Raw genomic sequence first — 27992 nt, forward strand, 5'->3', positions numbered from 1 at the left:
GAGTGCAATGATGTCTTTATTATGCACAGTTAGTATAGGAACAAACAGGTACAGTAGCAGGGCGTGTTGACAGAAATATAGCCACAAGCTACAATAGTGGATAATGTAACATACATATTCTGTTAAAATGTCTCTAGGAGATCCATGCATTTGTAATTCGTGACCTGGGCAGTCTTATGCACTTATTCCACGGAGTTCCAACGGAGTTTAGCGTTGTGTTTTTTCGTGAGAGCAGGAAACATCTGAAGACTTCATGGTCGGTCCCTTGTGAAGCCTGGGAATACCTTGAGACTTAATGGCCATTCAATTGTTTAGAGAGACGCCTGAACTGTATCTAGCACTGTCCTGGTATTCCCTGCAGGGAATAGGCTACCATGCGACCCATCAGGATGGAGTCCGCCTCAGAGCAACCGGGCATCATTGCCACATCATTTCTGACGCAGGTAGATACACTAAATACATAAAGAGAAACGATTGTCAACAAAAATTCTGGATTACATGTTCTCACGTTAACTAAAGTGACGTGTTTATTCAGGGAGGGAATGAGGAGGGCGATAGAGAGACACGACTTTAGAGGATGACAATGATATAAAAAATTAACATGACAATTATTTGCAATACTAGCTGACGAAGCATTGCCATGTTGATGATGCTTCAAGTCGTGCGGGGGCGGTGGGGTAGCCTAGTGGTTAAAGCGTTGGCTCGTCACGCCGAAGACCCGAGTTCGATTCTCCACATGGGCACAATGTGTTAAGCCCATTTCTGGTGTCCCCCGCCGTGATATTGCTAAAAGCGGCGTAAAACTAACACTCAGTCAGTCAGTTCAAGTCGAGCGGGGAGAGGGGGTCGTATTGACCAGCCTCAATGCACATTGAACTGAATATTAGGTTTCTAGGTTCCGCATCGTTTGCAGTCGATATTCAGCTGAGACATACCGAAGAAATATTTTAACTTCAGATAAACTTCGTTAATGATAAAAAATTCTCAGTGATAAAAACGCTTCCATCTGCTGATAATTTGTATTCTTGATATAGAACGTCCATACAAGATAATATTCAGTCTCAGTTATATGCATAAAATTCCGTTGTAAGTAAACTATTGCGTTCCATCATTATGTGTCAGAACTAGATAACTTGACTGACTGAATTTAGTTTAACGCCGCTTTTAGCAATATTCCAGCAACATCACGGCGGGGGACACCAGAAATGGGCTTCACACAATGTACCCATGTGGGGGTTCGAACCCGGGTCTTCTGCGTGACGAGCCAACGCTTTAACCACTAGGCTACCCCACCGCCCCCCGGCATACCGGTAAACGACAATACGACATTGTAACAATTACGTATTGCGATACGTTTATGATGTACCGGTATACCGACAAAGATTTTATTTTAATCCATTCAACACCGCAGGAATGACTTCCGCCCGTATACCCCCTAAATGTTAATGGTGAGGAAAAAGATATATATGTATATTCAGGTGTTTCTCATGTTTCAATTTTAAAGAAAGTTTACTATATCTTATACAGAGAGACTTTTGCCATATATCTTGAGTGCTTTGTTAAGTCATTTAATAATAATAATAATAATAATAATAATAAACCTGATCTTGTCCTTTTTTGATAAAGCCAATGAATTTATATATATCATTGAATTTATTTTCTGTCCCTTTTGACAGGAATGTGATTGACAAGATCAAGGAAAAGCATGATAAATATGCGGACCTCGCCTTTGAAATGTCTCGCTTGCATCCCAAGTACACTGTCGTCAGGCTCCCCATTGTTCTCGGTGCCCTTGGTTTGGTACCTCCTCATCTTTTGGCGCAGATCAGGAGAGTGCCCGGGTTCTCCACCGGGAGTACAGCCCTTCTGACACTCTGGGTAATGCAGAAGGCTGCAGTGTTGGGGAGCCTTCATATTCTCCGGAAAGTTCTTGGTGGGTTCGACTAGGCAGCGTTTCCTGGGAGAAGTCCCATTCGGTGTCTGGGCTGCGTGTAGAGGGGGCAAGGGCCCTGAGCTGATGATGAGCCTTACCAGCCTGACTGTGCCAGGATCACCCGAACCCTCTCTGCTGCATATTATCTTTAATCTGTAAAACATAATAATAATAATAATAATAATAATCTGGGTATTTATATAGCGCTACATCCAGGTACTAATACCCGCTCATGGCGCTACAATACTATAGGAGAAAAGAAAATAGGTAAAACTATTTACAGAGAGACAATTGAACATAGAAAGTCTAGTAATAGGCAAGACGAAAAAAGTGGGTTTTTTAGAGACGATTTAAATGTGTCCAAAGATTCAGCATTCTTGATGTGAGTTGGCAAGTTGTTCCAGAGACTGGCGGCTGCGTGTTGGAATGATCTTTTCCCATAGGATGAGAGTCGAACGTTAGGAATGACAAGTAGCTGGTGATTCTTGGATCGTAATGGTCGGGTTGGAATGTACTGACACAGAAGACTGGAAATCATTTCTTTATAAGAAAGTGTCCCCAACGTTATTCATGAAATAGGTAATGTTAATAATACTTTTATTCAAAGACATAGACGCATAAATCATTGTTTTGATGAGAATGTGCACTTCAAGATCATGTCACATGATTGTGACTTTAATTACATTTTTCTTGAGTAATACAGATGTGCACAGTAGCTCAGACTCTTTAAATTACTTGAAATTCTACATCCTTTGTTGTCTAAAGACTGACTGACTGACTGAGTATGGTGTTACGCCGTTTTTTAGCAATATTCCAGCAATATCACGGCGGGGGACACCAGAAAAGGGCTTCACAAATTGTACCCATGTGGGGAATCGAACCCGGGCCTTCGGCGTGACGAGCGAACGCTTTAACCACTAGGCTACCCCACCGCCCCTTGTTGTCTAAAGAAGTTAAAGTATATAAATAGTATGGTTGGGTTTATGGAGGACATGATGTGAGCCAGTTTCAGTTGAATTTGTCATATACATATATGAAATAAGAAATCATACAATTATCTGCGTTAACTTTCTTTTGGACAGCAGTTACAATTAAAGGAAAGACTTGATGAATGTTGTTTATAATAAAGTGTACGGCTAGTAATTTTTTGGAAAATGCTAGTGACATACAAATTCCACTATCCCGGAGGACTTTATCAAAATATAAACAGAAGAATGTTCTGTTTTTTCCCTTTTTTTTGCTTTGAAAGAAGCTATACAATGTACAGTGGTTACTCACACATACTATGATTCAATTTGAAGGTAAAAGAATATTACAAAGTGGACAGATCTCAATAACTGTTCTTTCACAATATATCGCAATACGTATCGCAGTACGAAATTTGGGGCAATACACAGCCCAAGTCAGAACAATACCTCTATTCATTGTTTTGAATCATCGAGCATTGGTAAATATTCCACTTTGAGGCACTGATGTACGCAAAGTTACTTTGCCTAAATGAAACACCGAAATCATATATATCATATACACATTAGCTTTAATTAAGGACCACCTGAATCCAATGGTCGCTTTACCGTTTTTGCGAGAGAACGACCCTTGAACACGATAACGCGAGGTCACACGTTGCCCGATTGTACACCTATAACCTAATCAGGACAGTCCTAATGTTACTCCGGGTCGCAAGATCCCCTGATCTGTCACCCATTGAACTCGTCTGGGATGAAACGCTTCTGCGTTCACGCGAAAAACAACAGTATGCATTGGGTGCGTTTGGGTGCGCAGTTCTATGATGAAAACCAAGAAATAGTAACAAAACATAAGAGTGAGTAAGTTTAGTTTTATGCTGCTTTTAGCAATATTCCAGCAATATCCAGGGGACACCAGAAATGGGTTTCTACCCAAATGGGGAGCCGGACCTGGGTCGTTTGCGTCACGAACGAACACTTTAACCCCACCACCCAAGAGAGAATAATAACATGGTACTACTGAGATCATCCTGTGCATCAACACATACAGGTAAATATTTTTAGATGAAATAAACTATCTTACCACACGCTACTCGGAGGATTGATGCAGTTACGGATCATTGACGCGTTCATCGCGCGGCCAAAGCAGTCCTTCCCCGCTACAAATGCTGAAACAGTGAGGAGGATGGCAATGGTGGAACCACGACATGGTTTGCAGCGTCTATCTTACTTACGCATCCCTCCAACATAACCAGTATGGCAAACTTGATAACCAGTGAGAATATCATATACTGAGATCCCCCCATCATCAAACTGAAAGTAAACGTACCTATGACAAAGCACATAAATTCATAACATTTTCGGTTTGTCGTTTCCCATTACACATACGAAGAGAGAGCTTATATAACCACTGCGAACACAATTTCACATAGCACCTAAGTAAAGATATCTACAAAATCATTGCAACACAAGTGCACGATCTCCAGAGGCAACGTAAAGAGAATGTATAGAACCATAGGTGCACAATCTCCACGTCACCTGCCAACTTCAAGCAAATGTATAGAGCCATAGGTGCACAATCTCCATGACACCTGGCAACGTAAAGAGAATGTATAGAACCATAGGTGCACAATCTCCATGACACCTGGCAACGTAAAGAAGAATGTATAGAACCATAGGTGAACGATTTCCATGACACCTGGCAACAAAAGAGAATGTATAGAACCATAGGTGCACAATCTCCATGACACCTGGCAACATAAAGAGAATGTATAGAACCATAGGTGAACGATTTCCATGACACCTGGCAACAAAAGAGAATGTATAGAACCATAGGTGCACAATCTCCATGACACCTGGCAACGTAAAGAGTATGTATAGAACCATAGGTGCACAATCTCCATGACACCTGGCAACGTAAAGAGAATGTATAGAACCATAGGTGAACGATCTCCATGACACCTGGCAACGTAAAGAGAATGTATAGAACCATAGGTGCACAATCTCCATGACACCTGGCAACGTAAAGAGAATGTATAGAACCATAGGTGCACAATTTCCATGACACCTGGCAACGTAAAGAGAATGTATAGAACCATAGGTGCACAATCTCCATGACACCTGGCAACGTAAAGAGAATGTATAGAACCATAGGTGCACAATCTCCATGACACCTGGCAACGTAAAGAGAATGTATAGAACCATAGGTGCACAATCTCCATGACACCTGGCAACGTAAAGAGAATGTATAGAACCATAGGTGCACAATCTCCCATGACACCTGGCAACGTAAAGAGAATGTATAGAACCATAGGTGCACAATCTCCATGACACCTGGCAACGTAAAGAGAATGTATAGAACCATAGGTGCACAATCTCCATGACACCTGGCAACGTAAAGAGAATGTATAGAACCATAGGTGCACAATCTCCATGACACCTGGCAACGTAAAGAGAAATGTATAGAACCATAGGTGAACGAATCTCCATGACACCTGGCAACATAAAGAGAATGTATAGAACCATAGGTGCACAATCTCCATGACACCTGGCAACGTAAAGAGAATGTATAGAACCATAGGTGCACAATCTCCATGACACCTGGCAACGTAAAGAGAATGTATAGAACCATAGGTGCACAATCTCCATGACACCTGGCAACGTAAAGAGAATGTATAGAACGTATAGAACCATAGGTGCACGAATCTCCATGACACCTGGCAACGTAAAGAGAATGTACAGAACCATAGGTGCACAATCTCCATGACACCTGGCAACGTAAAGAGAATGTATAGAACCATAGGTGAACGATTTCCATGACACCTGGCAACATAAAGAGAAATCTATAGAACCATAGGTGCACAATCTCCATGACACCTGGCAACGTAAAGAGAATGTATAGAACCATAGGTGCACAATCTCCATGACACCTGGCAACGTAAAGAGAATGTATAGAACCATAGGTGCACAATCTCCATGACACCTGGCAACGTAAAGAGAATGTATAGAACCATAGGTTCACAATCTCCATGACACCTGGCAACGTAAAGAGAATGTATAGAACCATAGGTGCACAATCTCCATGACACCTGGCAACGTAAAGAGAATGTATAGAACCATAGGTGCACAATCTTCCATGACACCTGGCAACGTAAAGAGAATGTATAGAACCATAGGTGCATGATCTCCATGACACCTGGCAACGTAAAGAGAATGTATAGAACCATAGGTGCACAATCTCCATGACACCTGGCAACGTAAAGAGAATGTATAGAACCATAGGTGCACGATCTCCATGACACCTGGCAACGTAAAGAGAATGTATAGAACCATAGGTGCACGATCTCCATGACACCTGGCAACGTAAAGAGAATGTATAGAACCATAGGTGCACAATCTCCATGACACCTGGCAACGTAAAGAGAATGTATAGAACCATAGGTGCACGATCTCCATGACACCTGGCAACGTAAAGAGAATGTATAGAACCATAGGAACCATAGGTGCACGATCTCCATGACACCTGGCAACGTAAAGAGAATGTATAGAACCATAGGTGCACAATCTCCATGACACCTGGCAACGTAAAGAGAATGTATAGAACCATAGGTGCACAATCTCCATGACACCTGGCAACGTAAAGAGTATCTATAGAACCATAGGTGCACGATCTCCATGACACCTGGCAACGTAAAGAGAATGTATAGAACCATAGGTGCACGATCTCCATGACATCTGGCAACGTAAAGAGAATGTATAGAGCTAAAGGTGCACAATCTCCAAATGACACCCACGTAAAGAGAATCCATAGAACCACCGCATACACATACATTCATGGTATTGCACAACAGTTCGCTCTCGTAAACATAGATGGTACTATCATGCGTTTTATGAAGTGTAATCAAATTTCATGCATCATACCTTCACCGTTCTGGCAAATGAAGTCAATCACCAATTGAGAGCTGCTAACGCCGTAGTAGAAAGGGTTGTTATTGCAATGACTGGCAGCGTCAATACAGTTGCGGCTTTCCTCCAGGACGTTTGGCCTTTCACAAGCATTCACCAATACATGAGTGAGTGAGTGACTAAGTGAGTCAGAACTTAATATATTTTAGCCATATCGTGACTATGACAGCTGTATATAAACAAACACACGGTAAAAATACCTATCGACAAAGGACTGTAAAACAATTAGACTATCACAAATTTACACTTAAAACTCGCATGTAACCATAAGACGATATTTTTCTATACACGTCGATATAATCTAAAAAGCGGCTATAGATCGCTAAAAAATGAATATACCATACCTAATATATAACATAACGCATTTACCTGTACACTTCCATGCCTCATTTACCTGCACTCTTCAATACCTAATATATAACATAACGCATTTATCTGTACACTTCCATACCTAATATATAACATGAGTCATTTACCTGTACACTTTCCAATGTACAATAGAAGATTTGCTCATTTATCTCAACTGTTTCCATAAATATGACCAATGAACTATTTCACGGAAAGCTAGAACACTACGCAAACATACCAAGGGTTATCGCCCTTGCATTACTATAAACACGTTCCATGAAACAGACTTTAATAATGAGTGAGTGAGTATGGTTTTACGCCGCTTTTAGCAATATTCCAGCAATATCACAGCGGGGGATACCAGAAATGGGCTTCACATATTGTACCCACGTGGGGAATCGAACTCGGGTCTTCTGCGTGACGAGCGAACGCCTTAACCACTAGGCTACCCCGCCGCCCCTCAAACTTTAATAGGGGCTCAGAGACGACGCATTGATGTCACTGTATTCACATGGGTGAATAATTTGGGATACGTTATCTGTTAACGGGGTGTATGAAAACAAGTGTCTTTACGGTTATCAATCAGAAACGAGCTGCATCATACAGTGTGATATCATGTACCTGATGTCTCCATAACTATAAGTCACACAAACAGGAGGTTACTCACTCGCATGATCTAGCTAAACTCCCGTTAATAAAGACGTCTTCCACGGCTTGCATTTGGCGGCTGTTCTTCATGCAGCGAGTCAGTAGGTGTAAGCAAGCGTCCGCATTTCCTTGAGGGTTCTGCTATATAGTGCCTCGCCGCATAGCTATATAGTTGAAACGCCGCACACAGTAATATTCCATCTATATGGCGATGGTATGTAAATAATCGAGTGTGGACCAGACAATACAGTGATCAACATCGTGAGCATCGATCTACGCAACTGGGTTGCGATGACATGTGTCAACCAAATGAGCGAGTCTGACCACCCGACCCCGTTAGTCGCCTCTTACTGAAGATCAATTCTCACCGGATCTTCACGGGTCAGCATTTATAAGTGATACACATTGAGGCGAGAATTTATGGATGTCAACTTCTTTATTTTGAGGGACACGACGTTTCGGAGTATATTCCTACTCCTTTATCAGCAATATAGTTAAAGCCAGTTTTTAATGACTTTCGCGTCACATCCTTACGTCCCTCACCAATGGAAGGATTCGGTGATTGTGGGTTCGAATCGCAGATTGACTCGGACCTGGTTGTTGGTTGTGCTACTGAAGTGCTATGCTTATAGAATATCAGTTACATTGGCATAATGTGCCCCTGATATAAGTAAAATACCATATGTTCCAAGCTTTGAAGTAAATCATTAAAGTTATTGATTTTATGACTGTATGAAAGAAAGTGTTTGCCCTTAACCCCTAAAAGCTGCAGACCCTAAGGACCCAGAACCATAAAAAGTTGTGGGTCCTGATCAGAATGTGTAGGCCCTATCTTGAAATATGGAAATAATACTCCTAGTTATTGCGGATGAAAAAAGCTGTCGGCCATGAAGACCTGCAGAAAACCAAAGCTGTGGGTCTGAGTGGTTTTCAGTCGGCTTCGGGCCTAAGGACCGACGTTAATTTCGAACGCTGGAAGGGTATTGTTCTGCATGAAACTGATGGTGCCCTAGGTCGCTCTACCATGAGAGCTCTAAATGAGTAGCTAAAATTTATAGACAGTAGTTTGTGATCATTTAGTGGACTCCGTGGTCTTAGGAATCAGAAAATACACAACAAAGTACTCGCCAAATGAAGAACACATTGCTGGCAAAAATAGAAAAAAAGAAGACATATTGCTGGTCTATTGACAAATAGTCAGATAGAGAAAACAACAAACTCACGAATCTGAAAATCCTCAACAAAGTACTCACCCAATGAAAAACATATTGCTGGCAAATACAGAAGAAAGATACCTCGTCCAAACATCGTCAGCGGCTTGTTTCCAGAGAATAACTGGTGTGGCTCAAGCATCAAACTTATATACAGGGTGTCCTCTATAAATCACCAACTTAAGCAGTAACAGACCGATCCCGTCCCGGCCAATTAGCCCCGCACACTCTCGTCTTGTTTTGTTTTTATCACGTTAGAGGGTCAACCACCGACTAATCGCTATGGCGTCACCGCCGGCGAAACGTGATTGCGTTGTTGATGAATTCTGCTTGTGGTACTTTGGTATCCGTCGTTAGTGAATGCTATTGGAAGTTATATATACGTATTTGATTTTGAATATCCTTTAGTTGTTAGATTGTATATGGCGAGAGAAAATGAGTTACAAGCCCGATGAAAAATCGTATAGGCCAGCTGTTGTGAGTGGGAAGCGTATTTTCTTTCGAACCAGTCTGTCAGGCAATTCACGTCCCTCAACCATATTAACATGGGAAGGGTAACTGATTTTGTTTTTGGTTTTTTTGTTTTTTCGTAATTTTATAAAAGTCGTGAACACAACCACATGTGCATGTTGCATATTGTTTCAGTATCTTTAAATTGATTGTCAACATTGCCTTTATTTATTTATTAATTGTTCAAACTTAATTAAACCAATAATCTGAATTAAAAGAATGGTAAATAAAACCAAAGCATAAAAAATATTTCCCCTGTCTACTACTTCGCTCACCTTATTTGTCCTTATTTATTAATGCAAACAAATGAATCACAACATAATCTTATTTGATCTCATTTGGGAATCTAGAAAAGATGATTGCGCTTGTAAACAGTATGTTTCCATGTGGATCTGCCCAGAAGCCGATATTCAGCTGCAAAACTGCAGCAATTCTAAGTAAAACGTCTTTCTTCAAAAGTTTTAACATCTGCACACCATCCGAAAATAACACTGACTATAAGGATATCCATTTTAAAAATAAATCATACTTTCCAATTTGTTGAAATCCTAATTTAAATTAGTGATCCAACTTCCAGAATACTGAACTTCACAAACTGCCAGCGTTTAGGTACAGGTATGCTACGGCATCAGAAATCAAGATATAGTCTGCACCTGTACAATGACCCATCTTCCAGAAATAGGAAACCTGTGATGGCAAAATCCTTGAGCAGAGATTATCCAAACAATGAACTAGTTTTGGAATAGAATGATACACAAAATACAAATATATTTTTAATATATTGCTTTTTCTTAGAATTGTCCTCAGTCAAAGATATTTAACCGCAAACTACTAATGCAAGTTAGGCGCAAAGAATATACCCTAAGTTCAAAGCTTTTTGTCAATAAAATAACATATTCAAAACATTATTGCTTCTTAAGCAATGATAATCTTTGTTTAATTGGATCTGGGGCTATATCCCTAGAATACATAACACTAATTTTGATCTATTTCCTTTACTGAGATACTTACTAATTGTCATAAAAAATGTATTTAAGTTGATTACAAATTTGCAAGTAAATATGAAGCTCATTTTCCAAATAACCATCAACAAAAACCTTAATAAACACTAGCTTTGACTCAGTCATGAAATATTGAAAACTTCCTCAAAAGCTGATGATTTGTATGAAGGATTACATCAAACTGGGATAATATGATTCAATATTCATTCCAGTTATATGAAAATTCAGCTGAGAATTTGGTTATTTATTCTGTTCCAGGACTGGATAATGCTTGACTAAGGTGTGACCAAAATGTAGCCTTTGTATTTTTTTCAAAACAAATAATGTTTTCATAGTTAAGACAGACACTTTTATTTCACTCTGTTCAATATTCCATAATATTCTTCTCACATAGTTTTCCTCTTGGACTCGACCCATGAAGATGCAGGTTAGAATTGGTCTTCAGTAGCCTATGCTTGTCGTAAGAGGCGACTAACGGGATCGAGTGGTCAGGCAGGTGACTTGGTTGACATATGTCGTCGCATCCCAATTTTGTAGATCGATGCTCATGATGTTGATCAGTGCGATGTCCCGTCGTGACTCGATTGCTGAGTGCGGCGTTAAAAACAACCAAACCAAACCGCTTTGATTCACATGGAGTACGGTAATTCAATAAAAGACCCCATCTCTTCATAGTAATTCTGAAATATTCAAAGTATGGTTTTATAGGCACGCATATGACTTAATATTGTGTGGATTTTGCGTGATAAGCAACTGCTGACACTGACTATATCTCCGTTTTGAAAAAAATATTACTCATCGAATATTTTGCACTATTAACATATATAGGCGTTGAAATTTCGATTTTGAAACTTAATAAAATTCATAAAATGTGTGACAAAATTAAGAAATATCTTAGAGACAAGGCTATAATATCCACCACATTGTTTTTTAATGTAGCAATTTATGCTATTTTGGTCGGCTCTAACCGAAATCAGGTGGCTGTCAGATATGTTTACATTGTGCCACGGCATTCTCGCATACCTCAGTTCAGCTTTATGGCCTACTGACTTAATGCCCAGTATTGACTAAAAACGTTAAGAAAAAACAATTTTTTTATTACAATCATTGTCCGTGTTTATAACAAAGTTTCACCTTCGAGCAGATGTAGGTTTCATGAACGATTGTGCCGACATTTAACTAATCGTGAGGCCTATCGCACTCCTTGATAAGCCTCAAATCTTTTGTCTTTGTCTCGTAATGGTTTTGGTAAAGGTACACATGAAATCGCAGCAATACATAACAGATATTGAAGGTGTGAATGACATAGTTCGAAGCAAATCGCTTCGGAGGCATCGTTTGACCTCGGAAGTAAGTCTGACAAATCCAAAAATCGCGCTCGGCCTGCTGATTGGCGCAAATTGACGCATGCGCCAATTTTGATCAAAATGGATCGGTCTATTGCTACAACCCGCGAGTTGTATCCCATAACCCCTACATGCCAGTACCCCTACAGCCCAGTACCCCTACAATTAGTTAAAACAATACACGGCATTTACCTGTCTGGCATAATGAACTGACCCAAAGAGAGATTAGTGCATAGAGTATACAGATGAGATCAAGGGAGGGATTAAACTGTTCTTTAGTGTTTTGTGTCAAGGAAATTTGGGATTAGCTAAAAGTTGTTTTACTTTCATGATGAAAGATAAACCTCTAGTGAGTAGAACAATTTTACAAATTGGATAATGTGTAGGTTGTTAAATGTTGAAATTAAGCTGTTTTAGTTCCATGATAAAAGATACACAGTAATATTATGTGCAGCGCCCTGTACCGCCACCGCCAGAAGACGATTCCTGTTTTACCACAGACGAGATCAGAAGTCGACCTTCAAGATCCCCGGACGCAGACAGCAGATGGTCGACCATTCCTCCTGTTTGCTGACGGCGATGATGACAAGATCCTGGCATTTTGCACCCAAGAGAGTATTCAGGCCTTGCAGTCAGCCGAGAACATCTACATGGATGGAACATTCACTGCCTGCCCTGCACTATGGAATCAAGTCTACATCATACATGCCAGACGTGGGACCAGAGAACATATACAGATTTGTAGAAGTCATTAGGAGAATTGAACATGCTGAGAGGGTGAAGATTTCACAAATAGACTTTGAAGCTGCGACAAGAAGCAGAAAGCGAGTCTTCAGGGAGATTGACAATCGCCTGTGTAGACTCAAGGAGCAGCTTGAGCTTGGACAGAAATCACCTCTTCAGTTCTTGGACGCCGTCGGCTATCTGCTTAAGCTGGGATAGATTGAAACACTGAATGTTCATAGACTGAAACACTTGACACAAATGACTATGTTAACATTGAATGTTAACAATTAATTGTTAATGTCCATCAAAGAATCATGATGACGAATCATTGTTAATTCTTATTTAAATCTTGATGATGACAAATGATGATCACTTTTCATTAAAATCATTCTCTCAACCTTTTAGTTGTGTGTTGTTATGTCGCTTAAGTGGATTAGTCCATTGTGTGGAATAGGTAACAGGCAGTGGATTAACAGTGCAACAGACCGTAAACTTTGTTGTTATAAGCTGTAGGGGTAGTGGCATGTAGGGGTAATGGGGGGTTGCCGTTGTATTAGGGAGTGACCTGGAGATTGTGACGTCTGAGCTTCCTAAGATCATGATCCACAAATGCGTGGCGATAGCCAACCCTACGATAGTCCTCGTGTGTTGGAAGACCAAATATACATATGAGTTGTTTTTTGCTTTTTATTATATTTTTCTCTTTTAGAAATTCCGGTTCAACAGAGAGAAAGAACAGAGGAGTTAAATATAAATATGCTTTCATTTACCCGCTACGCCAGAAGTGTTTTTTGTAGAATAAATGTTACGAAAATTCTAACAATAACGACGGCAGATAAGAAAAATAATCTCCAACGGTTTAACGGTAAAATAATTCAATATGATATTTGTGTTTAATTTCTGCTTATTCTTGTTCCTTCACTCGGAAGCTGGCAAGGGTAACGGAGGCGAAGAACGATTTGAGTGGCGCTTAAAATGTTGAATTAAATACATTGTACGTGAGTAATTATTAAATAAGAAATCTGAGAGCACAACTCTGCGAGGAAATTGGTGACTACCTTTCATGATGACGATATTTTATTTCTATATTAAAAACATTTTTCGAATCGAAGCGAGGGAAGCACGTTGACACCCTTCGCTCGCTTCGCTCGCATAAAGGAAGACTGGTCATTTTCTCTTTGTTGCGCGACCCTATTTTCGCTACATTTTGCCTGTGCTCCAACAGACGACACCAAGGGTACCAAGAATGTATACTCAAGTAAAAATATCCCGTAAAGATGTATCCCACAAGACTTGCCCATGAGCCAATGCCCTCTGACACTGGGCACCAGGCAGATTAATAATCAAGAAACTTTGCTTCCAGCAAACATTAAAGACAAAACAATAGATTTATTTTTAAGAAACCCGAAATTAATCCAAACATACGTACCAGGCAAAGGGCTTGTCGTGGCCAGCTCATTCATAGAACCGGGTCAATTCTACCGCATATGTAGATGAAGTAACTGTCGAAGTGGTTTATTGGGCAAAGGAAAGCTATTACTGGAACCAGTGCACTCAACCGCCAGAATCCCATCCTCTTCCGACACAGGAGCTCAAAACGGTTGCCCAAATTGATAGTTCTTTCGATCAGAAATGTGGTGCTTAGGACCAATACAGACCCAGACCCAGACGAGGGAAGAGCGTTACCCTACACTTACCACGTTGCTCTTCACGAGGGACAGTCTCAGCGGCTGACTGTATACACGTGGAGAGAAGATGTATGTGCACATGTTGACAGGGAATGTGTGTTCGTGTAGACAGGAGATATGTACGTGTGTAACAATCAAACTCTATAGTTAAACTTGTACAATATAGTTTGCAGCCCAGGGCGACAAGTACGACAAGAGGCTATATACACACTTTATACACGCTTGTAAATTATTTTTTTATTATGTACTTCATATTTAATCTTTTGTGAAAATGTATTCAAAATATGAACGTGCATTGCATACCAGGATGGCAAGATGCAGGCAATGTGTGTCATGAACATCTGAGTTCAGTGACTGATATTTTCCGCCATGACAGAGATGACTCTGAAGGTCAAACTGCATACACACAGGGATGACAAGAACAAGTATGACACGTCTCCCGATATGGACGTTTGGCTCCTGTCAGTGTAAATTAAAGCTCTCTACTTTTATATCATGTACCATTGTTAGTACAGAGTGCAGAGTTGCCTCCCTTAGGCATGGCTTAAAACCTATGTTCGGTTCTGATCAACTTGTCTTCAGGCTTTGCTCCTTCATCAATCTCGCTAACTGAAATGCCTAATATGCCTAAGGTGGTAAAGAAAAGAGGTAAGGTTCAGGCGTTTTTGGAGATTCGAACACGTACTCTCACACTGTCACCGATCGACACCACTCCACCATCCACAAAACTGGAAATCTAAACAGCTTACTGTGTGGGGGCCACCGATAAGTGCAACTTATCGCGACTTCATGGCCAAAACTTCTGAATACACAACTTGTTGGTCATATAAGATAATGTAACAATTGTGTCAAACTACATCCTGGAAAAACAACAGTCGACGTACGGGTGTAATCAGTATTTGTATGATTACCCCAATTGATCATATGTACATGATTTATTATCCTCACATCCGGAACAATTTCGCAACATTCAACTCCATTCTATACCGTAAATAAACTAATTGCATAAAAACGTTGGAAAGTCTTCGTGTTTTTCACAAAGAAATAATCAGGATGTGATCAGGTCAAATGTCTGTAAGGTTCACTAATTGCGAAAAACGGCAGATTTAAAATATAAATAGACATAGTTGTAATGCAGAAGCCAATTATCTCAAATGTCTAACATTACCCTATTATCTGGATGCATGTACTACAATAATCGTAACTGCTTTTGCATCATTCACGACAGAAAGGAAATTACAATAAAATTTAAATTTGAAACAAGGTTATGGTGTTTGAATTTACAATGATCATTTCTCCTTCCTTCCTTGCATACGTGACATTCAGCTTATGAGTTCCGTTCGGTGTTACTCTTTTTGAAAGAGTAAATTAAACATTACAGTCGTCAGCGAAGAGGGTCGGGTGTTGTGAGAGTTATCTAAATTAAATGAGTAGATCATTAAGTAGGCCTTTGCCTAGTTGTTGATCACATACATGACAAAGCCATCAGCACTTGTATCAAAAGCAGACGTTCCCACATCTTTGTCAATGACATAAATTAGTCATGGGTGTTTTCTGTAGCATTCTCTTTCACTGATGGGTACAAGAGGTCAAACTGTCAAACGTGCCACAATTCTCAAGAGTTGCGTCCCTACTTCAGGCAGAAACCTATCACTGGTTGTTCCAAACATGTGCCCAGGCAAGTCAAGAGTTCATCTGTACAAGCAAAAGAATATTTGGTTAAAATTACGAACAACATAAATTGGAAACAATCTGGCTATAATTTAAATACTGTCCAAAATGAGGTCAACCCAACTCCCCAACTCACACTCTTGCTAAATGTACTGTTGCTGTTGCTATTTACTATCTGGAATTCCGATGAAATGTCGAGTTCTGTGACTGACCAATTCTGGACATTCGTGAGCGCAACGACCAATGACACAGGCCGTGCTGCTACCAAATATTTCGCCCATTGTATTGTCTTTTATTGTTGCATATCTAATCCTGTGTATATTTCAATTCAATTTGTCAGTTATTCACTGGTATCTCAATGTTATTTAAGGTTATGGCATTTGAGGCCTCTGTAAAACTTTCAAATAACTTATAGTAGACGATTCGTATGCAGTGTGCTACTGAACTGCCGTAGAATACACTGCTGTCTAATTGTTGTCAAAAACCATTCATGTCTATTTCCATGAGTACTATAGTTATTGTTTCCTGGTTTGGCTTAGCCATGACCAAAACCAGAATTTCGCCGAATTGGACTTGCATCAGTTCGAACCATTTGCTGCCAAGAGGGCGAAATTCTAACTTTAAAAAAATCTAACTTTCAAAATTCAAAAATATACTTGATACTCACAAGATTGTAAAAATTCCTTTATTATACAGAAGTATTCAACGCCAACAGAAACATGAAGGGTACACTGTAGCAGAAACGTCGCCAGAAGCTACAATGGCGTGTAGTGTAATGTATCTTTTTCTGTTAGATTTCTACATGTTAGTTGTTAGTTGTTCTTTCCAACAAAAAAAACAAATTAATAATATGTGTCAGAATATTTGTAACGATAATGTTAAAGGAGGAAACACAGTGCGGGCGATTCTGGGAATCGAACCTACGATCATAGAGGCCTAAGGGACGTAACTCTTGTGACAATGAAAACGTGTGATAGAAGAATTGCTATCACAACGTGTCGTGGCAGGGAACTACATTGATCAGTTTAACATCTAGATTTTATAGAACCACGAGAACTAATGCATATAACAAGATGTACATATAGAATAGTGTTCGTACATAATGGTACAAAGGTAGAATTCATGGCATGGTATGAGGTGGGGAAAATAAGTTGGGATGGGTGACTACAGAAGTAAGTGTACGTGTCGACGGGACATATGTGTGTACTTGTAGACAGGGGATGTGTGTTTACTTGTAGACAGGGGGTAGTTTACTTGTAGACAGGGGATGTGTGTTTACTTGCAGACAGGGGATGTGTGTTTACTTGTAGACAGTAGATACGTGTTTACTTGTAGACAGGGGATGTGTGTTTATTGTACACAGGGGATCTGTTTACTTGTAGACAGGGGATGTGTGTTTACTTGCAGACAGGGGATGTGTGTTTACTTGTAGACAGTAGATATGTGTTTACTTGTAGACAGGGGATGTGTGTTTATTGTACACAAAGGGTGTTTACTTGTAGACAGGGGATGTGTGTTTACTTGTAGACAGGGGATGTGTGTTTACTTGCAGACAGAAGATGTGTGTTTACTTGTAGACAGTGTGTGTTTACTTGTAGACAGTAGATGTGTGTTTACTTGTTTACTGTGTATTTACTTGTAGACGGAAGATGTGTGTTTACTTGCAGACAGGGATGTGTGTTTACTTGTAGACGGGGGATGTGTGTTTACTTCTAGACAGGGGATGTGTGTGTAGTTGTAGACAGGGGATGTGTGTTTACTTTAAGACAGGGGATGTGTGTTTATTTTAGATTGGGGATGTGTGTTTACTTGTAGACGGGCTGTGTGGTTACTTGCAGACAGGGGATGTGTGTTTATTGTACACAGGGGATGTGTGTTTACTGCAGACAGGGGATGTGTGTGTACTTGTAGACGGGGAATGTGTGATTACTTGTAGACAGGGGATGTGTGTTTACTTGTAGACAGGGGATGTGTGTTTACTTGTAGACAGGGGATGTGTGTTTACTTGTAGACAGGGGATGTGTGTTTACTTGTAGACAGGGGATGTGTGTTTACTTGTAGACAGGGGATGTGTGTTTATTGTACACAGGGGATGTGTTTACTTGTAGACTGGGGTTGTGTGTTTACTTGCAGACAGGGGATGTCTGTTTACTTGTAGACAGTAGATATATGTTTACTTGTAGACAGGGGATGTGTGTTTACTTGTAGACAGGGGATGTGTGTTTACTTGTAGACAGGGGATGTCTGATAACTTGTAGAGAGGAGATGTGTGTGTTCTTGTCGACGGTAGATATGTGTTTACTTATAGACATGGGATGTGTGTGTACTAGTAGACAGGGTTTGTGTGTGTACTACTGACAGGGGATGTGTTTACTTGTAGACAGGGGATGTGTGATTACTTGTAGACAGAGGATGTGTGTTTACTTGCAGACAGTGGATGTGTGTTTACTTGTAGACAGTAGATATGTGTTTACTTGTAGACAGGGGATGTGTGATTACTTGCAGACCGGGGATGTGTGTTTACTTGTAGATGGGGGATGTGTGTTTACTTGAAGACAGGAGATGTGTGTTTACTTGCAGACAGGGGATGTGTGTTTACTTGCAGACATGGGATGTATGTTTACTTGTAGACAGGGGATGTGTGTTTACTTGTAGACAGGGGATGTGTGTTTACTTGTAGACAGGGGATGTCTGATAACTTGTAGACAGGGGATGTGTCTACTTGTAGCATGGAGATGTGTGTGCTCGTGTCGACGGGAGATATGTGTTTACTTATAGACATGGGATGTGTGTGTACTAGTAGACAGGGTGTGTGTGTGTGTACTACAGACAGGGGATGTGTTTACTTGTAGACAGGAAAATGTGTGTGTACCTGTAGACAGGGGATGTGTGTACTAGTAGACAGGGGATGTGTGTGTACTTGTAGACAGGGGATTTTTTTTAATTGTAGACAGGGGATATGTGTGTACTTGTAGACAGGGTATGTGTGTGTACTTGTAGACAGGGGATGTGTGTCTACTTGTAGACAGGAGAGGTGTGTGTGTGCTTGTTAATATGTGATGCATGAGTTCCTGTAGACAGAATCTTTCTGCATGAGCACACACACACACCTGTCTACACGAACACAAGCACACAAACACACACCCTGTCTACACGAACACACACCTTGTCTACACGAACACACCCAAATATGATAATTTGTTTACTTAATCTATTTGAAAAACGCCATCAAAATATGAGCCGGGATTGTATGCCAAGAGGGCTGGATGCAGGATATGTGTCTCGCGATGACAGGAATGATTGCTTCTAAAGGTCAAACTGCATGCTTGATATGATCTACAAAGCCAAAGAGTAGCTTATATGATTGAAACCCTATGTAAACAAGGAATATATTGTGCCGGTGTTCATTTCTCCTGTTTGGGTCGTACCGAATTTTTATTTATCCAGCAGAGATTTCTCAATGATATGATATGGCTTGTCATTTATATCTAAACAAAATTTCTAAAACAGACCTTGCTTAATTTATTTGATCACCAGCTAACTGAAATGATCATCTGTACTAAACGACTAATGTCCAAATGAAGCGAAATTTTACAAACAAACATTTTACACCGATGACACAGCCCTGCTTCACATAGGTCTCTCACTGTAGCGCAGGCTTTGGTGACAAAATTAGCTTGCCGTCTGAGTGATGCGTCAAGCAATGACACCGTCCATGCAGGATGGACCTCAAGCTGGCGATGTATCCGCTGGAACTTGTGAAGATCAGAGTCATCTGCCAACCGACTGGTGGACATACCCGGTACTAACGTGACTTTGAGACTTCTGTAGTGACATTTCCCACACTTGCCTCCTTATGTGTGTCTTAATGAAATTTTCATTTTAGACCCCTCAGGTCTTTACAAGCCTGTCCTAATGATTGTAAAGGTTTGATTGAATGAATTTGTGCAACATCCTGAAATGAAATGTACCAATCTCAAATTTCTGTATCGTTTTGGTTTTTTCTTTAATGTCCTTTCAAACATGTGGTATCGATTCTCTTGGGCAATAGTTCATTTCAGGTTGTTGCCTGGGTCGATTAATTATACCTCAAGAAAGGGTTTCTGATTCACAGGAACTACATGTATGAATCATAAAACTCGCGTCTGACACTATATCATTCTCTCTCACCGATAATACAAAACACAGATACTAGTATGATTGATAGACTAATATATTCCAAAAAAAACATTACATGGAGTATTGGTTCAGTTTCCTCACTGTCTGCATGGAGGCATGGCGTCGTCTAAGCACGCACGTCCAACACCAGCTGCCGTAAGATGGCGCCAGTACGACCGGAAGAGCACTCTGTGATATTGGTCACTCTTGCTTGCACACAGTTGGCAAAGGCGATACTGAAGTCAGAACAAACGGATTAGATGCAAATTAAAGTACGCATAACCTGTCACCAAAAACACGGCGCATTCATGCTTTTTTTCAATAACCAGGTCATAAGGTACACATGGTGATATGCGTTTATTTGCAAAAGCAGTGTGAGTCGTGAGTTTGGTTTGATGTTTCTCTAAAAGGTATGAAAGGGGAATCCTAAGTGATGCAGGTCTTTGATGTTTACCACTTTGTTGAAGAATGAGGACTATTTTTATGGATATACAACTTCTTTATTCTATATAGGCGACGTTTCGACATAGATTCATTATACAACTTCTTTATTCTGTATAGGCGACGTCGAAACGTCGCCTATATAGAATAAAGAAGTTGTATATCCATAAAAATAGTCCTCATTCTTCATCTACCCAACTTCTAGAATGCCAATCAAGTCAAAGTCAAAGATATTTATTGTACTTAAGGCCTCCGCCCCATATACAAGTAATACAAGTATATGTACAGCACATGTTACAGACATTTCACAAAGAAATTACAGTTCAGATAAGATATCGCTTCTAAGGATAACAGCATGCTTTACATAAAGCGCAAGATTACCTATTACATTTTTATTTTTGTTGAGGATAGAATGGAAGCAAAGGCAGATGAAGGATATTTTAACAAGTAATTATTTGGGATATATGTTTTAAATCAACAAAATGTGGGTATACAAAAGCGAAGTGAATTTCATCTTCTGTAGCTGAGTTACATAATGGACATATCCTTAAACGTCTCTCTATTGAAAATAGAGAAGTCACTTTGTTGAATTCCAACGTACACGGGTATGGTGATTATAGACCTAGTATTTTAGACAGTCCATTTTCAAGAATAAATACCGGACTTTGACCGTCACAGTTCAAAACAACATTAATATAACTTAGTGACGTAATCTGTATTACCCTATCTCGTTGTTCCCTTGAAATTGTCGGGCCCGTAAGTAGGTCACGGCACTTCCCGAGACCTTACGTTGTTTAGCACTTCCCGTGAGAAACAACGTTTCATTACTTTTCAAGTGGTATCATGGTTGTCCGCTGACAGTAAAGAACCGATAATCCTTGTAGGAATAACAAATTTCCGATCTAACCGTCCCCAAATTAGCCAACTATTACGACTGTCAACAGCTGTGACAGCCACGCATGGTTGTACACTTGTTCCGGTCTAGTAAAGTCATATTTGGCGGTCGCGCAACTTGGAACCAGAACTAGTTCTTGAATATACACTTGTCACCGGAAAAATGGTACCGTAAGTAAGCTGGGACCCGTCTCGCATATCGACGTTGGCGCGCGCAAAGGGAGCCCGGAACCAGCTTAGTACCAGAAGTAGCGCCTCGCGAGACTTACAAGCCCTATGGCAACGTTTTCGTATCAGTAAAACAACTTAAGAGGGAAATATGTTATTGGGAAGACATCTGACATACGCATGAGTACTACCAGCCTCTCGCTTGACGACAGAGTATATTTCCCGATTGTTTTTATACGCTGCTGTGGTCATCGTGTGCCAAAGGAAAATCTGAGATGAGAATGTAATGTTAATTTCCACCATCTTTTTACGATAAGCGATCACAGTGGGAAGTAATTCTGAGCGCACCTCTTATCATAAGGCTTGTTTACGTGCACATATTATAGCGTCTTCCGAAAGTATCTGTCGTCTGAACTTCCGAAACCTTGCAGCAATTAAACGTTGCAATCTGTCGCCTTTATTGCCATTTAGGGCAGCATTTGTATTTTTTTTTGTGTTTCTCTTGTTAAAAAGGGATTTTCCCTCGATTTTTTGTTTCGGTTTCTTAATGCACACATACCCTGGTGTATTAGTCCAAGCGTTGATGTTAAGATATCTGGATGTACCGAATATTTAGTTCACCTACGTGTTAATTATATCAATGCTATAACTCAGTATATATCAAGGAAACTTGAGCTGTAACCCTGCATGTACCTGTTTGCATCATGGCACGAAACAACAGCCAGCGGCATCAGCCCATGGGTCCAACATGCCTCATCGTCCAGGATTTCTGTGAAAGAAAGATTTCATAACCTAAGCATTCTGTTTCTTTGCTGTTTAATGCAGCTCTGATCACGTTTCCAGGAATATGACGACAGTCTGTAAATAATCAAGCCTGGACCAGACAATCCAGTGATCAACAGCATGAGCATCGACCTAAGCAGTTGGGATACGATGATATGAATCAACCAAATAAGCGAGCTTGAAGACCCGATCCCGTTAGTAGCCTTTTACAACAAGCATGGGTTGCTGAAGACCAATTCTAACCCGGTTTTGTATTGGTACTGGACCAGAGAATCCACTGATTGGCATCATTGATCTTCTCGGGTAAGAAAACACATAGCCTAAACACATATGAGGTGGAGTTATAAACATTGTCCATTAGAAAATCGTGGTTATGTTGGATATATGATTTACTTTTAGGCATCAACGTGTTACTGAGAGTGACACATAGACTAAGACTGACTGACTGAGTTTAGTTTTACGCTGCTTTTAGCAATATTCCAGCAATTTCACGGCGGGGACACCAGAAATGGGCTTCACACATTGTGCCCATGTGGGGAATCGAAGCCGGGTCTTCGGCGTGACGAGCCAACGGGGGCGGTGGGGTAGCCTAATGGTTAAAGCGTTGGCTCGTCACGCCGAGGACCCGGCTTCGATTCCCCACATGGGCACAATGTGTTAAGCCCATTTCTGGTGTCCCCTGCCGTGATATTGCCGGAATATTGCTAAAAGCGGCGTAAAAATAAACTCAGTCAGTCAGTCAGACGAGCCAACGCTTTAACCACTAGGTTACCCCACCGCCCCCATGGACTAAGAGTTCAAATGGGACTGCTCAAATCTTCACATGCACATACCTGTTTTGTGTCTACAGAAGGTATCGAAGGCAATGAAAAGGTCCTCCATTTCGACATAGGGCATACATCCCGACGAAGGGTGTTTGCATTCATTTGCAAGGGTCAGTGTCTCTCGACTGCAAAGGGAACATGCCGAATTATCAAATGTAGAAATTTATATAGCAGGTGGGAAAATTTAAATGTAATTACCTTGGTTAGAGTCATTTTATTTTGCGATTGAATTTGTCTCTTAATGTAGAGCAAGGGACGTCAGTCAGAGGTAGAATATCACTACTCTGAAATGAGTAGACGTGAATTGTTTCTTTATTTTATGAAGGAAATTTGATACTAACCTGCAGCTGAGGGTCAGTCTGCCATCTTCGATAAGATTACTGAACGTTGGCCGTGCCATGATCCGAAAGACTGGTTCGTATATGAGCTCACATGGGGTTTCAAAGCAATCAAATCCTGGTTCTTCGTAAGTGTCTCTCCTTGTAAGCCAGTCATGACCGGACACTAAATGGACGATAAGGAGAAGGGTATTGTCATCAACGAAGCAACATAGTAGGTAAAAGTCTCTGTCATTGAACTGAAGATGCAATAAGAAATGGGTTATCATACAGTCAAATCCCGATGAGTCGAATGCCGGTGTCTCGAATATTATGCATAACTCGAAGTACCCACGTGGTCAACGTATGGGTAGTTGCATACTAATCTCGTACGTCACACGAGTGTCGTATCGCGTTGACCTGTGTCGTAACGACTTGACCTGAGATTCTGACGATTTGATTGGATAACCGATGACCTCTCAATTAGGTCACATTCTGACGTAACTATTTTTTCATTCATAACAAACACGTGAATTCATTCATTCTACAACTTAAATGCATTGTGGAAATGTAAACATTGCGAACGTTGCCGTGTCGCTGTTTAATTGTGAGTCGAACTGAGACATTATATTCGTCGAAAAACATATACGCAATGTTTCCACAAGTGATGTATGCCGAATGAAGCAACTGCAAACCAAGAAACGGGGTGCTACGGAGTAGTTTACTATAGGAGGCTGCACGAGGCGACATGCATCGTGTCGTCTGTTACCAAGGCAGTGACGTCATTACAGTGACGTCATGCAAATATTGTACAACCGTACAAAACTCTTCCGCAACCTCTTTATGAAACCGGTTTCGGTTTAAAACCATAAAAATAAAAAAATACGCTATTTGGTCAATTTAACGCATGTAAGACGTGGGTAATAAATAAAATTAAACTTTGAAGATAACACCTTCAGCATTATAAGTGCTGTGTGTTGAGATATCCTGGCATGACAAATCATATGAGATACATAGAGAATACCACACTCGGTCTCATTACATACGAATTATACGAAACTCGTGACCTTCCTATGGTCCTATGCTTCCTATGCTCGCTTTCGCTCGGTCAGATACCATAGGAAGGACACTCGTTTCGTATAATTCGTATGTAATGAGACCTCGTGTAGTATTCTCTATGTATCTCATATGATTTGTCATGCCAGGATATCTCAACACACAGCACTTATAATGCTGAAGGTGTTATCTTCAAAGTTTAATTTTGAAAGAAATTTATTTGAAATGTGGTAACGATTATCATGAGGACGAACCGAACGATTATTGTTTTCTGACACGAGTAATGTCTGCACCTCAGTATAACTCTATGCAACAATTAGCCATCAGGTAATGGAACTGGAAAATAATACTATCTGGGTTAGAACTGATCTTCAGCAACCCATGCTTGTCATAAGAGGCGACTAACGCGATCGGGTGGTCAGGCTCGCTGACTTGGTCATCCTATCCCAATTGCATGGATCGATGCTCACGATGTTGATCACTGGATTGTCTGGTCCAGACTCGATTCTTTACAGACCGACGTCATATAGCTGGAATACTGCTGAGTGTGGCGTAAAACTAAACTCACTCACTCACTACAATATGAAGGTTACTTACCAGATGAGAAGAGAACAACCGCCACACATATTACCAACGCCATCCTTACAGCAAGCAGTTGATGTCTGAAATATCACAACAAGTCACATGATCATGTATCCGGTTTGAGTCAGTTACAGTTATCATCCTACGCTTTCAAGCAAAGGTTATCTCTGCCACTTAACGGGGCAGTGGGGGTGACTTTGTGACTAAAAGCGTTCGTTTGTCACGCCAAACGCCAGGGACCCTCTGCCGAACGCGTTCGTAGCACTACGTTATTCGTTAGCCAATGATATGCTATAGAACGCTTTGTGGATCGGGACCCCGGGGTCTATAAACATACGGGTACAATGTGTGAAGCCTAATTTTGGTGTCATTTTTAACAACACTTTTCCCTGTATTGGTAGGGTCGAAAAACTGTTATTCCATTTGACAACATAAGGACATCATTTGACATCAGAAGGTTCATTAAATTGTATATATCTCCTGGACGTATGCGTTAACTTCTCTCCAAGCATATCTTCCACTTTATCAAAGCCTTTGATCACTCACCTTTCCATTTTACCTATCTTAGTGAAAGGTGATGATGGTGTGGTTACAGCCCGGCAAAGCCACATTTAAGAAAAAACAGGCTGAACATCGTGTGGCGTTCCTGGCAAAGGACACGGATGAACAACGGAGGAATGTGGCTTTGGCGGCAATGCTATCACAATATTGTTAACCTCTGTAATAAGGTACCGTATTTAACACAGAAAAGCAAAGATATATACCATTTATTTTCAGTTGTATTCATAGCAATGCATTGTAGCATAGTAAAAAACACTCACACAACTCATATTTAATTCACACCATCATCAATTCACATAATTAATTCTCAGCATTAATCACAAGCATACACATAGTATAGCCTAGTATAGTTCATTCAAAATGGAGCAGGCCGGCGATGCGGTCTGCATACTCTACATCAGTCAAATGCTGATTCACCAACTGTGTCTGCAGTGACCTTAGTCAGCTGTCAATATTTCTGTATTTCTTGCGTCTTGAAGTGGCTGTCCAGTGGGTCGACAGTCTCAAGACTGCAACTTCCGTAAATGATTGTTCGCGTTTGAACAGTTTGACAATCTCAAAAACAGTTGGGATGGCACTTTTGGGCTAACTGGTTGATCTTGTGACGTAGTCCATGAAGGCAGTAACAGTCACAGGCACAGCTTACCTTTGATCCTTATATCCTTTGATCATATGTTTGTTCTATATAACATCATTTGAGATCTTAAACCGACTAATTATATAAACAATATCAGGGGCGTTTTTTTAACTAGTCAATAACTCTGTACTTAGTTTGTGTATTGAAAATGTGGCTTTGCCGGCAATTCCCCTTCAAAATCATATGGGGCTTTGTCTCACCGTCTTCAACCATTCAGAAGGCTGACTTTCAAACTCTCTATGACCAGCTGCCAAAACCCTGTTATATTATGGGGGACTTAAATGGCCACAACCCACTTTGGGGTGGTACAACTACTAATGCTAAAGGTAATTTATTGGAAGAGTTCTGTTCAGATAATGATTTATGCATTTATAATGACGGTTCCAACGCATATTTACATCCTGGCACGAGAACATATTCAGCTCTAGATCTATCAATTACAGACCCAGACCTATTGAGTGAATTGAATGGTCATTTGCGAACGGTATTAAAACATGTGAACCCATCTGATACTACCTCATCCTCGAGATGTAACTTTAAAAACTGGAACTTATATCGAACTCTGTGTAGCAACAGACTTAAACCTGAACTTTTATAGAGGTTCCTGATGCCCTAATATAGCTGATGAGTGTATCCCTAAATCTTCTACAATTCCACACATACGAAAACCTTGGTTCACCGATGGGTGCAAACAGGCTAGGAAGGCATGGAAGCAAGCTGAGCATTATTTCCGTCGCCATCTTAAGTGCATACTTTAAATAAATTTTGAATTTTAAATGCTAAAGCACGGCGTACCTTTAAACAGATTAAACGCCAATCTTGGCAAAATTATGTATCCAAAATAAATTCTCGAAAGCCCATGTCCAAGGTATGGAACATGGTCCTGAAAATGAAAGGTAAAGGTACTAAATCTAGTGTCCATCATCTTTAACATGGAGATCAATTACTTACCGATAAATCAGATATTGCGAATAAACTGGGTGAAACTCTCGCTAAACACTCTTCCTCTTCTATTTATATGCCTAAATTCCAACAATATCAGAAACAACAAGAAAAGAGTACTATTAATTTAAATTCAGATAATGGGGAAGATTATCATGAAATATTTTGTATTCATTGCTCTTGATCAAGCTCACGATACTGCTACAGGAAATGATAACGTACATTATCAACTCCTGAAGCACTGACCTGAATCATGTTTAGAGACGCTCTTACACATTTTAGATGATATTTGGACGTCAGGGAAATTTCCTTCCTAATGGCGTGACGCTATAGTATTACCAATACCTAAACCTGGACGTGATCATACGGATCCGTCCAATTATCGACCGTTTTCACTAACTAGCTGTGTTTGCAATACCATGGAACGCATGATAAATAATCGTAGAATAATACTGGGAAACAAATAACCTTATAACAGATATAAAATGTGGTTTCCGTAAAAACAGAAGTACTGTCGATCACCTATTGCGTTTGGAATTATTTGTTAAAAACGCTCTAATTAATAAACAACACGCTGTGTCTATCGTTTTTTTATCTTGAAAAAGAATATGACACG

At 40.3% G+C, this 27992-nt stretch overlaps 2 protein-coding genes across 2 annotated transcripts; both read right to left on the reverse strand.

The window, feature by feature from the left end:
- Positions 1-27952, reverse strand: LOC124274579. Its single transcript, XM_046709943.1, has 6 exons — positions 27948-27952; positions 13425-13427; positions 7880-8001; positions 6820-6944; positions 3983-4067; positions 1-452 (listed from the first exon to the last, which is right to left on the reverse strand). Exons 3-6 carry the CDS (start codon positions 7948-7950, stop codon positions 335-337), a joined length of 399 nt encoding a protein of 132 aa, XP_046565899.1. The 5' UTR covers positions 7951-8001; positions 13425-13427; positions 27948-27952; the 3' UTR covers positions 1-334.
- Positions 20211-25371, reverse strand: LOC124274578. Its single transcript, XM_046709942.1, has 5 exons — positions 25252-25371; positions 23623-23785; positions 23291-23406; positions 22368-22443; positions 20211-20407 (listed from the first exon to the last, which is right to left on the reverse strand). Exons 1-5 carry the CDS (start codon positions 25292-25294, stop codon positions 20299-20301), a joined length of 507 nt encoding a protein of 168 aa, XP_046565898.1. The 5' UTR covers positions 25295-25371; the 3' UTR covers positions 20211-20298.
- Positions 27953-27992: the final 40 nt, after the last annotated feature.

Source organism: Haliotis rubra, unplaced genomic scaffold (assembly GCF_003918875.1).
Source record: "Haliotis rubra isolate DU_JTF1 unplaced genomic scaffold, ASM391887v1 Scf192, whole genome shotgun sequence".
Taxonomy (NCBI): Eukaryota; Metazoa; Mollusca; class Gastropoda; order Lepetellida; family Haliotidae; genus Haliotis; species Haliotis rubra.

Bases quoted from the DNA above. Each gene is read 5' to 3' on its own strand.
- LOC124274579 (XM_046709943.1), bottom strand. From the start codon at position 7,950: ATGAAGAACAGCCGCCAAATGCAAGCCGTGGAAGACGTCTTTATTAAC. The intron at 6,945-7,879 runs GTGAGTAACCTC...TGCTTGTGAAAG, and splicing joins AGTTTAGCTAGATCATGCGA to GCCAAACGTCCTGGAGGAAA. The intron at 453-3,982 runs GTAAGATAGTTT...TTATGTATTTAG, and splicing joins AATCCTCCGAGTAGCGTGTG to TGTATCTACCTGCGTCAGAA.
- LOC124274578 (XM_046709942.1), bottom strand. From the start codon at position 25,294: ATGGCGTTGGTAATATGTGTGGCGGTTGTTCTCTTCTCATCTG. The intron at 23,786-25,251 runs GTAAGTAACCTT...TCGTCCATTTAG, and splicing joins GGTTGTTCTCTTCTCATCTG to TGTCCGGTCATGACTGGCTT. The intron at 20,408-22,367 runs GTACATGCAGGG...TTCTGACTTCAG, and splicing joins TCGTGCCATGATGCAAACAG to TATCGCCTTTGCCAACTGTG.